Consider the following 12,705-nt stretch of genomic DNA (forward strand, 5'->3'; position numbering starts at 1 on the left):
AGAGCCGCGCTCCCGGCCCTTGGCTGGGCTCGGTGGTGTTCCCCGGCTGCGTGCAGGGATCTCCCTTGGCGAGGAGCAGCAGCGGGAGCTGCGTCACACCCTCCTTTGCCTCCTCCCGCCCCCGGCCGGGGTGGCAGCTGGGTGGCATCCGATTTAGCAATAAGAGCTGGGAATGCAGGTTCTGCTGTGAGGCTTGATTCCTGAGCGGTGCCTGTGCCTAGCCGAGTTCAGGGCTGGGCACACGTTCATGTTAAACAGCAGCCAGCAATGTGCTGATTTCTCAGAGCATGCAGTGTCTGGATGCTTCTTGGTGTGGAGCAGTGAGGCACGGGAGTGTTGGAGCAGTAGAAGCAGAGGAATGCTGCTGGAGAGCTTACTCGGGAGGAGACAGAGAGGATGGCATGGTAAATGGCTGTTTTGCAATTCAGGATGTCAGCCTGGACTCCTGCAGACAGGTCAATAGGTATGCGTAGATTTTGTGGTCTTCTGTGTGCTCCTGTGGTCATCGCGTGCACAAACGGGGCAAATGAGAAATGACAGTTTTTTGTCATGTTTTTGTGTCTGGCCGTGTTGCTGCAGCTCGGGAGTTTTAGATTAGTAGATGTGGTACTGTTAAGCTTGTGTGATTATGGAATGAATGATGGACGAGTTCTCGGTATCATGTTTCCAGTGGTGGTTGAGATGTGGGTGGGGAGAGGAAATATTTAATAAAGTAGGGCTCTCAGGTCCCTGTGCTTTGCATTATCTGGCAGTATCCTGCCTTTACTTTTAACATGTGATAAATAATTTCATTCCGCAGAATTAGAAGTGTGAGCTTAACTACTTCTTTTAATGCCATGTTTAGCTATCAAATACCACATCTTCAGAAAGGGAAGGCTTTTTTTAGTCCTTGTCTGTGTTCTTCAGAAGCTGACAGTTAAGCTGTTAGCTCTGAAGCTGATAAAATACAAAATTGGTGTTGTTCTGGCACTGAATTGTGCAAAATTCCATGAAAGCCTGAGTTATGTTTCACTATTTTTCATATGGTTGCCACAAGAATGTTTGGCTCATCCCTCTGCCCTAATAAAGGTGGTTTTGGGCTGAGATGTCAGACTGAGCTGAAATGAGCCATGCCGTGCATCCTGCTCTGCAGGTAAGCTCTCAGAGCTGGTTTCAGACAGTGGTAGGTGGAACTAACTTGAGTTCAAGTATCAGACTGATAGGTTTGGTTTGGTTTCTTTTCCTCATTTAACTGTGGTACTATTGAGATGTGATGTGCTCAGTGTGTCCTTGGCCAGGGGGTGGCTCTCAAGCAGCCTGGGGTTGGCTGCTGCTGTTTGGATGTGTGTGTGCGTGCCACTCCTTGGCATGGTACAGCTTCTGCTCTGGGTGAAGGCATCACCCAGGCTTTCACCTCCTGCCTGATGCCGTGCCAGCATTGCTGTGTCCTGGTGACCTCACATCAGTACCCGGGGTGGGGGGGGTGAGGAATTAAGGCAGCAGCTGGGAAAAGCCTTGTCCTGGCTCTGCTCTTTCATGGGACCCGGTTTGAAAGAGACTGGTAGAGGGAGATCCCAAATGAGGAGGCAAAATCAGGGGACTGACTGCAGCCCTGCTGTCCTTCCAGCTGGAATCTAATTCCCAGTGATTTACAGCAGAAACTGTTCCCTGCCCCTACCTCTGCTCTTCCCATGAGTGATATCGAAAGGTTATAGGAATAGAAGTTCATTATACAAATGAATGGCTGGAGCAGTGTTATGTGCCAAAGAGATTCAGTGTTGTTTGAGACCTGGGGGGAAAATCCTCAGCTGGAAGACTTTGTTTTGGCAAGGGAAGCCTTTCAGTGTCTGAGAAGTGATTAGTGCTGCTGTTAAAGGTCAGGTATAGGTACTGGGTGTGAAACATTGTCTGTGCATACACATGAAGTACATACATGTTGTACTACATATATGTGGTATGTCTTCAGCATCATTTTGCTACTTGAGTATTCAATCCTTAATACAGAGACTTCAGAACTAGGGAGAGGCATTAGCTGTTTAACCCCCAAAGTGATGACAGATCTGTTGGAAGAATAACAAAGATCCCATTTCTCCTTCTTTTGTCTGCTGAAAAATCACATTTTATTTTTTGACTGTATCACCACCAAATGTATAGGGACTCTTGAACACCAGTCTGTGTTTTGTGTAACATATGGTCCCACTAACAATTTTATAGTGAATAATTTTTTATTTAAGGAGTAATAGATCACATTTCCTGATGTTTTCTTTTTTATAGGTCTGGGTAATAAATGCTGTTCATGAATGCTTGAGTCAAGGGCAACATATACCTCACTGATTTTTTTGGGTTAAAGTTATGTAGCTATTCAATGATTTGTCATGGTCTCTACCTCCCTCTCTTACCCCCAGTATTTATCAGGCTTAGCAGTGATACTCTCTAACTTCAAAGTCTTGAAGGCCCTGGCTGCAACTAAAATACTCCAGTATTATGTTCAGAGAATTCTGTCATCTTGAATTGGAGGCTCTCTTGTTCAAACCTGTGTCAGGCCCAAATAAAGTACACAATTTTCTGGCATTATCCTGTAACACTGGTTCTATTTCTTTCCTACACTGACTTTTGCAGCTAAAGAATATCTGCATGACAGCATCCATGCTAGGAGGAGAGATCACTTTCTCTAATGTGTTATTTTTATGACACACAGTTTGATCAGAGGGAAAGCTTTCGACAGTAAGTGCTTAATCAGAGTTTTCCAATACAGATTTTCTCTCTGCCCACTGCCCTTAACCTGACAGGTTAATCCATGTAATAATCTGTGCATAGAAATACAGACAACAAATGTAGTGCTTCAGTTGTAATGTTGGCTGCTTTGAGGTTTTTATCTGTTTTGGTCTTCAAAGTTTCTGAACATGCAAGTTTCCTCTTTGCACCTTGCGTTCATTGCTGTTGCTATGGGACACGCACTTCCAAACCAAAGAAATAACACCTTTTCCTAGAGGTCAGAATTTACTAAAAGAGTTATAGTTTAGTTGTGAACTCCCCTTAAAATTTAATGACTTAGTGCTGCTTTTTGTTATGACATAAGAAAAATGAAGTAAAGAGTCTTTGAAGCTACTTCAGACTTCATAAATATTAACAGGCTCTGCAGTCTTCAGAGAGGGTAGGTTCTGGGTGTTTTTCTTCACCTTAATAGTATGGTTTCATTTGCAAAGTAAATCTTCTTGTCTTGACTAAACTGAAAGAGCAGTTATCAGATGCAAATCAGAAATGCTGTGTTTGTGGGTGGGAGCACTCTTGCTGTGTTTCCCCTTCTCTCTTGAACACCTAATCCTTTCTCCCGGTGCATGCTCTGGGAGCAGTAAATTTAATTCCATGGCTTACAAGACCAGATCTTCAGAGGTGCTTAAATGATTGAAAATGCAGGTTTTTTGCTTCTGAGGATAGTGGAAAGTAAAGATTCACAGCTTGCATTGAAAAAATCCTTTCTGTTTGCATCCTGGGCCACTATACATGTTTAATGTATAGTGCCTGTGTTAATGAGGAAAAAAACCCCACAGGAAGTATTCTCTAAACATGCCTTGAGTATACCCAAAATTGTCTCTAAGTTTAAAAACTAGTTTGCATTTTAATAAAAACTGAAATTCTGTTCGGTTGCAGCTTCCTATGAATCCCGGTTAATGCAGAAAGCTGTCTTTGGTGGTGAATAAAAAACACTTCACCTGTAGATACACTTTGGATGAAGCTTGATGCATTCTTTTAAAACTTGCTCTAGGTGTCTCATCAGTAATGGAAGAGAATTAGTCTTTTTATTTTGCAGCATCATGGAATGACTGAGGTTAGAAGGGTCCTCTGGGGATGCCTGATCCTACTCTTGGCTCAAGCAGAGCCAGCTAAAGCAGGTTGCTCAGGGACAAGTCTAGATGGCTTTTGAGTATCTCCAAGGATGGAGACTCCACAACCTTCTTGGGCAGCCTATGCAAATTCTCAGTCACCCCCACAGTAAAAAAAGTGTCCCCTGATGTGCAGAGAGAACTTCCTTTGTTTCAGTGTGCCCCTTAGATGTGCTTCTGTCACAGCACCACTGAGCTGGGCCCAGCTCTGTCACCTCTACACCCTCCCTTCAGCTTTTTATCTAAGTTTATAAACTCCTCCCCATGAGCCTTTTCTTCTTCAAACAGAACAGTCCCAGCTCTCCCAGCCTCTCCTCACAGGAGATGCTTCAGTCCCTTTCCTGGACTATCTCTAGTTCATGTATCTCTTGTGCTGGGGCCCTCAGAACTGGGCACAATGCTACAGTTGTGGCCTCATGTTTCCCAGTATGCTTTAAAAATAAGAAACTTCTAAAGTAAATTGTGCCTTTTTTTTTTTTTTTTTGGATGCAGGTCAAGAGATCACTTTGGTGCTGTAAATCACTGGTGATTTGCACTCTGAGTTCTTCTGCCCTTCCATAGGAGCTAATGTTCCTTGTTTAAAACACTTCAGCATTTTGCTGATCCCATCAGTGCAGGCTTTGACAACTCTTTTGACCTGTGATTAAGGGATTTATGACTGGGTTTGCTGCTGCACATCCCTAATAAGCGTAAGCACTGGATGCTGAGTCACATGGGGACATGTGTTTTTGGGGTGTGTTGATGCAGACTCCTGTCTGAAACAGAGCTCATTGCAGCTTATAATGAATTTGTGGTTACATTTGGGAGGGCACATTCCTGCTGTGGGCTGGTTTGGCTCTCCAGCAGCCACCCTTGTGCTCTGTTGGGGCTGCCCTGCCCAGCCCTGGGCACTTCTGCATAGCTGCATCTCCCAGAGATGAGCCTGGAGGGGAGCAGCTGTCTGTAGACAAACCCAGGCAAGTTTGGATGCTGTGTGCGTATATGGGTGATTCTGTAGTTGGTGTTAAGTATGGAATTTGTAAACAGGGGCTTTATTTTTAGGTCAACAGGGCTTCTATTTTTAGGTGAGCACTTCTAGGTGGAGAATAAAGATGTTGGTATAATGCTGCTAACGCTGGTCATGGACAGGAGGGAGAGAGAAGAACAAGAACAAGGCATAAAGCACAAAATATCACTTTATTCTTGGGTTTTGCATCAAACTCCTTGAGAGGGGATGCTAATTTCTTTACCATTAAGTAAATGTAATGGTTTACATTATATTTACATCCTGTTAATGTTAGTATGTGTTGTTGGTTAAGATAGGATTTTTTGAAGGTTCTTAAAGAATATAGCAAAATCATGTGGAAAAGGAAGTTGGCAGTTGCTTGCCTTCTCTATGCCCAAATACAGTGGTTAATAGATAGGCACCTTTCAGATTTTTTTAGTATCCCCCCAAAAGTAACTTCACAACATGAGAGGTCTGTACTTACCTTAATTGGAAAGAACAAAACCTTACCCTTCAGGCTGGCCTGATGCATGCAGTTAATGACTGAGTGCAGTTAGTTTCCAGCTGCTAAAACTGTCTTACCAGATCTCTTGACAGGACTATCAGCAGTTTGTGTCAGTATCCAGCATTACTAATGCTTGGCATTTTACCATGTTGTAAAAGCCACTTGTTCCTTCAATATTCATGTCAGGTATCAGGGTTACTGACATAGGGAACATATCAAATTCACTGGTTTGGAAACTGACCAATATTCAGAGATCAAAAATTAGTACCAGGTTTTTCAGTGAAGGATGCACAAGCATTTTTAGATGCTCTCAAGGCAGGGTTTAATTCATAAACTAAAATTTATCATTAACTTAAATTTTGAAAACTGTCTTCTTAAGTTTGAAACGTGTATGAAAAAACTGACTTCTTAAGAGAGTTTTAGCTTTAGAGGTACCTTCAGAAAAAAATCCTCCAGCCTCTCACTATGTATTTTACTACCTGAGGCTCCACATTCCTTCTGCATTTGGAAAATGGTTTGCATGTTTTTCTTTCTTTCTCTCTGGATCTCTTCCCTGCATTCCCAGGTGTGCACAGTAACTGCTTTAAAATACCTTGCTGCACTTCTCAAGGTCAGAAGTGTGTTGTAATTCCTGGGAAGTGTCACAGAGGTGTGACAGATTTCTAACTGTCAGCAGTTTTTCAGGAGTGTCACAGCCATAGGGGTGGGGAGACATGAGGTGTCTGGAGAAGGAGCTCTTAAAATGTAGCATTTTTTGGATTTCACCTTGAATAGTCCCTGCTGCTGTGTTAGAAGCCTTATGAGGATATCCTTTTTTTTTTCCATGTTGTTTTTTAGATCCAGGTGATGTCTGTAGTTGTACAGCTTCAGTGACCTGCCTAGTTATGTTAGGAGTGATGAAGGTGTCTAAACCCTGTAATTTGCTGTAATTTGCTCCAGATCAGAATCCAGGGAACTGTATGACTGTGTGCTTTGGGTAAAGCTGCTTCCCATGGCACTTCCCTAGTAGTGAGACCACTACCAGTGTCAGACTTTGTTCCAGGGATAAGCCAGAAAATGGGTGAGTTTATGCTTTCTGTGTTGTCTGGAGAGAATGGGATGTCCAATATGAGCCTTAGAGATCTTAGCAGTAGAGCCCAGTCTGAAAATACCTGTAACCCCATTCTGGGAGTGCAGAGAACAATAGCTTGGGCTCTTGAGTGTTTTGTGAAATGCACAAGTATTGCAACGAGATACCAGGTTGGAACAGGAAAAAACAATAGCATTTTAAGCACCCAAAGATGAAATGCTGTGTACAATGTGATATTCCTTGCAGTTACATGGCCCCTGATGAACATGACCTTTACCTAATTGAAATTAAGTGCAAGATGATCTGTAATCCACAATCCTATCTCTGAACTCATTTTTGTGTTAGGGGCTTTCTTCATCTTCTCTCTTGCTCACTTTTTCCCTTGTGAGACAGGGAGTAGTGCCAAAGGAGTTGCCTTCATGCACCTTGCTGTCTTTAGCTGAGATGTTTGATTCCCAGCAGCTGCCATCCTATTTGTGTGGAGCAAAGATAGCTGAGAAGTGTGGAACTTAGGGGCAGCAAAACATCCAAAAAATCCTCATGGGACTTAGACTAGTCTTTGGACTGATGGGATCATCAGATAATAGTAAAAACCATCTCTGAAGACTACTAAGTCTTGCATTGCCCTGCAAGGATTATGTTGTTGGAAGGAGTAGGAAAAATGGCAATCTGTCTGAATATATTCTTTGTGTAGTCTGACTTTTCAAAGCATTAAACCACTTGCAGGTGTTACTACAATTAGATTAAGTTTATAATTCTTTGCACTTCTGCAGTGCTTTTATCCAATATCTCACACTCCTTTAAAAGCTAATCTACAAAGTAACCCAGAGGACACCTCCAAGTGTCTGAGATCACTTTTTGTACCAAAATGTGGTGTGACTTGGTTTTGTGTAAAACCCTGCATGGTCTCAGCAGCTCTCTGGGATCACAGTGGGTGTGCAGTGGGGAATGCCCTTCCCAAAAAGCTGTGAACGGTGTGGCTGAGCACGGTGATCCTTTAAGAGAACTACCAGCTGCTACCAGACGCTGGGCTTGCAAGATTGTCCTCACATGGAAGAGCTTCCTGGAAACTTGCGGTAAATAAAACTAATGTCAAGAGTTTTCAAAACACTGCAGAAATGAGAACTCTGTTCTCTTCCAGATTATCTGGAATAATAAGCAAGCCCTTTTCTATTTGGAAGAAATGTTCTGAAAACAAAAGCTTTTGATACTTAAGAAAGGTCTCAGCCTATTTTGAGAAACTTTGTCTTCCCTCCCTGGCAGGGTTGCTTATGGGCTGATGATTGTACATGCATTCAACAGCTCTTTTTACTTTCAGTCATGGGAATAACCAGCCAAGGTGGAATAGTTCTGACTTCCCCAGAAAACTGTATTAGGCAATATTTTACAGCAAATACACATTTTGTAAAGTGTACTTCTGCTTCTTTTCTGTTTCTTCCAGTAGCAATTCTTCCCCAGTTTGAGGCCTCTGCCAACAAAGATTCCCTCTGATGCTGGATCACTTATCCCTCTTGAAAATAAATGAAGCACAAATACCATTTCTTGGAATATTTTACAGGCGGAATGTGGAGTTTACTTTGTTAGCAGATTGAATTTGCTTGGTGAAGCTCTCTGGCCCTTGCAGTCCTCTGTTAAAGGAGAACAGGGACAGTATATGCTTTTTGAGTAGGAAACAATGGCTGACATTTTCAGTCTGGTTTTCCCGGTGCAGTGCAAGCCTGGCTGTGTCCAGTGCCCACTCTGAGTTTCACTTGGGTGGTTACAGCTGGTTACCTGGTTTGAGACACTACAGGGATCTATTCAAAACTCATTTTGTGTTTTGTTGTTAATACTTTGAAATTGCATAAATATTTTTTTCTTTAGCAATAAGCTCTAAGTATTAAGCTGTTGTCTGTGACTCATTAGTCTGTTGTTGGTGACAGTTAAATCATGGAAAATCCTTCCATGCAGTTTGTATTCCTTATTGTCTGAAGCAAACTGCAGCTGTTTGTTTTACCCTGAAGGAGGCTTTCTTTTAATCTGGCTAAGAGTTCATAATAACACCTGAGAGCTAATATGAAAGTACAGCAGACCTCATTCATTGAAGAAAATATTTCGTGTGCACATTTAACTGTTGAACATTTGTGTTAGATGAATTTTGAAAACACTGCCTAGACTGACACAAAAAACAGTGTCCGTTTCCTTGGTTTTTTTAACTACTTATTCTCATTTCAAAAGCTCCAGCAGAACTAGGTGTTGGTAGTTACACAGAGTGATGTTTTCTAGAACTTTTTTAATCAGTAGTTTAGTTGCTATGGGTTAATACTGCATTCTTGTAAAAGTCAGAAGAAAAGTCAGTTGAAGACCCATATACTTACTGGAAACACTGTGAAGGGGTTCCACCTTGAAGATGGCTGAACAACCACAGATTGCTCATTGTGTGAAATGAGACATGGGAAACTGTGTTTAGGAAACAGATGCATTGCTGAAGGTTCTGAACCACAGAGGAAGCACCAGACACGAGATCTTGAGGTAGATTAGCTACAAGCTGGCAGGTTTTCTTTCATATGAGTTGATAATTGGAATAGCTTATTTTTATTTTTGAATAAGGACTTACCAGTAGATTTAACTTTTACTTTAAAAGTTGTTTTGAAAAGTGTAGTCATAACTGGCAATGTGATTATAGTCCAGTGTGCCAGTATAGTCCCTTGTGTAAGAATGCCAGTAGGAAGTGGTATGACCTCTTCTGTATGTTTGTTAACTATATACCAAATCTAAAGGCTTTTTTTTCTGTACATATGTGAGCTCTTGGTCAAAGTTCTTAGTGCTGGTTGTATACAAATCAGACCCAGCTTTCTGATCCCAGTGTCAGTTGTGATTCCTGGGCACTCAGAAACCTTCACACTTATTAGGAAACAGTCTAATTTAGAAAAACTTGCTTTCATGTCTCTGGGTTGTGTGCCTCCCTCTTCTGAAGGAAGGGTTTTAGCAAGGGGAGGTTTTTATTTTGCTTGTTGCAATATTGAAAAGCCTGATGCCCCTTTTTGAAAAGTCTGATGCCCCTGGTGTGCTGTGGGGCATCAAAGTTGAGTGCAGCAATTAAAAGCTAGAACAGCCCCTGATTAAAACTGCTGTTTAGTTTCTGAAGCTTTTGTACTATCCAACAAATAAAATGGTTTGGCAGGGGTATCCATAGGAGATGAACTATCCCTTCATTGTGTATTTACAGCTTTTCTTTTCACCCTAAAGACAGCCAGTCCCTGTTACTCATCAACTCTTCTTCCAAGAGTAAGGTGTTGTTTAGGGCAGACTCCCATTTCCAGGCATCCAAGTCCCTGCTCAAGTTTAGTCTGTCTGCCTAGATCCTGAAGCTGGATGGAGGCTCCAGGTGTCTACAACAAAGAAATCCAAAGATATCATTTTCTTTTTACTTACCCTTTACCAAATTTGATGTTTTGTAGTTTGCTTTTGGGCATATATTGCTCTGGAGATCCCAGTATATTCAAGAATAGTATGGTGTAGCTGTTTCTTGTTTCTTTTTTTTTAAATTTTTATGCCAATCATGTAAGCAAATCAGAGGCTAGTGGGAGTTCAGTACTAGCTGGTGGTTCCATCATATTCTGCATATACTGACATTAATGCAAAAAGTCTCAGAATTCCAAGTTTCCATGACTTTGAGAGACTCTATCTGTTAAAACATTTCTGTAGTATAAACAAAAATCTTGATATCCCTATACTGGAATTTGAGCCTGACTTGTAATTCAACTTTTGGAATCCTTCTTGAAAAGTGAAATCTATGGTTTAGGTTTTAAAATTCCAAGATTTAAATATGTGAATATTATTTAAGTAATTGGGAATAAGTTAGAGCTGTAACAAATCCCAGTCAAGAAACTGGCAGAAGTGCCAAAAATGTTGCTCTCTGTCTTCATTTGTATCCATTCCCACATTCTTTAGAGAATTTTCAGGAGGTCTTTAGGGATCTATGGTGGTCTCTGGCGTTCAGCTGGTGACGGGGCCTCTCAGTTTTAAAATGAGGCACCACTGGCTTCTCTCTTGACTTGGAAAAACACTCTATTTTGTAGGAGTGGTTGGATGAAGAAAGGTGGGATCTCTCCAGAAATCTCCTTTGTGGACTGAGGCAGCTTTGAACTGGGCACAGCTGAAGTGGTTTTATGGCAGCAGGTGGGTGGGTGGCTGCGAGGGCTGTGGCTCCTGACTCCTTGCTTCCCTGCTCCAGACAGACTGCTTGGAAAGACACACATACATGGCTCTCTGCCTCAGGGGACTTTGACCTCTGGACCTTTATGGTTGCCAACTGAAGTGTCAGCATGGCATAAATAAGTCAGATCAAGGAGTGTAGTTCTGGCCCTTGTCCCAGCCTTAGAGGCAGACGTAAATGCCATCCTCTAGCTGCCTTTTAACTTGTTTGGGCTGATTGAAATGATGACTGATAGAATCTTATTTCTTTTCCCTTGGTTTCTTCACTTTGTTACTAAACTCTCTCCCTCTATCTTTGTGTTAATTTAAATCTATTTTGAGTCTGAAGGCTCAACATGTGCCAGGTTGCTATTTGCTGTCATTGGCTTTGGATTATTTTAGCAGCCTGACAGGCTTTGCGTTGTAGCTGTGACATTTTGAGACAAGAAAGTACTGGGGTTTTTTTATAATAGAGCATGCAAAAAGTATGGTAATTTAGAGAGCTTTTACAGGCTTGGTTAATAAACCAAAAAGCTGATCCATTAAGTGCATTGGATTCATGTGTTACCCCATGCTTGGGATCAAATGGACCGATCTGGGAGAGATTTTTTTTTTCCTTTTCCATGTGTTCAGTACATCTCATGTTGAAACCTGGTGGAAACCAGCTAGTACTGCTGTTTCTAGAGAGGAGCTGGTTCTCTCGGGAGAAATGCCACTTAGCCTATGTGTATACTTTGGTGGTGATGCTGACAGCAGGCTCCCCCTTTGCAGAGAAGTGGAGCTGGTTTGTTGACATGCCCTGCTTTATTTAAAGACTTGCTCTAAGATAATCTTGTTCCAGTTGTTTCAAGCAGCTTCAGAAATGTAGTTGTTAACTCTTTGTCATCTGCAGTAATGAGGCGATAGAATATAAGAGGCACCATTAAAATGTTAATTTTTTACAAATATGACCAAATTAGTATGAACTGAGCAAGCTTATGGTAATTACCTCAGCTGTGTGCTTTATTGTTAGGAAGAGCCTTTGTGTCTTCCTTACAGACTTATGTGAAGCATAATTTTTGTGTTTCCTTGAAATTATGGAATTTTTTCTTTAGTTTTTCTTGGCTCTATTCTTGCTTTAAGGAGGCCTCAAAATTGCTCGTAGAATGTGGCCATGCATCTCCTGTTTTGTCCCTGTTCCTGTGGCAGCCTGTGTATGCTCCAGGCTGCTGGAGGTGGGGAGCTGAGCTGCCCTGTGTGTGTGTGTGTGTGTGAAGATGAGTGCATTATGATTGCTGGCTGGAGCTTGTTTCCAGCAGTGTTGAGTGTCTTGAGTGACGAGTTATTTTGGTTTTGTCTGTAAAATTAAATAGGTTTTGTCAACTAATAAAATTCGGGAGAAAACACAAGAATGCATGGGAAACTTGAGTAATGTCTTTTTTTTTTTTTTTCTTTCCCTCCCTGACTTCTCCATCATTCTTTCCAAGGTTATTCTACTTCCTCATAGGCTACGGTCCCCTCTGTGACTGTTGGTGGGGTGAGGGGATGTACTTTGCTCAGCCTCACCTTCATACTTCTCCATCCATTGCCTGTCGAACCCTCACTACTGCTAAGCATGTATGGCAGCCTTTTCCTGGGCTGGCCTGGTGTCCATCTTCAATCCTCACCTTAGAGCAGTTAGTGGTATCACCCAAATTGGCTTTTTTGACAGCAGTTGATATTACAGGCAGAGGTTGTTGGGAAAGAGCATGAAGGAGATGCCCAGACCACAGCTGCTTCTTGGAAGAATCAGATTTAATAGCAAGGATTTCTGCTGAGTTTTGCTGTCCCAAGCATGTTAAAATCAACATGTGAAATGAAAGATCTGCAGTTATGGCAGAAGACCCCAGCAGTTTACTGAACAAAAGGGTTAACTTGCAGGATTGTGGTTCTTTTCCTTAGGGATCTAGTTTCTCACAGGACTGTACCCTCTGCTCCCTGGTATGGCTACACTAGCTGGGAGTTTTGTTTCTTAAAATTTTAGGATTTCCACTGTAAGCATGGGGACAAAGAGCAGATATTCTGGTTACTGTGGGAATGATGCAGTTTGAAATGTGAGAGAATAGAGGTTTGCTCCTGTAAGGAAGAT

The 12,705-nt window shown here is 42.0% G+C and overlaps 1 protein-coding gene across 1 annotated transcript in view; it reads left to right on the forward strand.

Moving 5' to 3' along the window:
* Positions 1 to 211: 211 nt before the first annotated feature.
* GRAMD4 (GRAM domain containing 4) overlaps positions 212 to 12,705 on the forward strand; it is a 75,274-nt gene continuing 62,780 nt past the window's right edge. The window contains 1 exon segment of the mRNA XM_054514862.1: positions 212 to 463. Coding sequence (XP_054370837.1) covers positions 288 to 463 — 176 coding nt within the window. The 5' untranslated portion in view covers positions 212 to 287.

This window comes from Molothrus ater, chromosome 5 (assembly GCF_012460135.2).
Source record: "Molothrus ater isolate BHLD 08-10-18 breed brown headed cowbird chromosome 5, BPBGC_Mater_1.1, whole genome shotgun sequence".
Lineage (NCBI taxonomy): Eukaryota > Metazoa > Chordata > Aves > Passeriformes > Icteridae > Molothrus > Molothrus ater.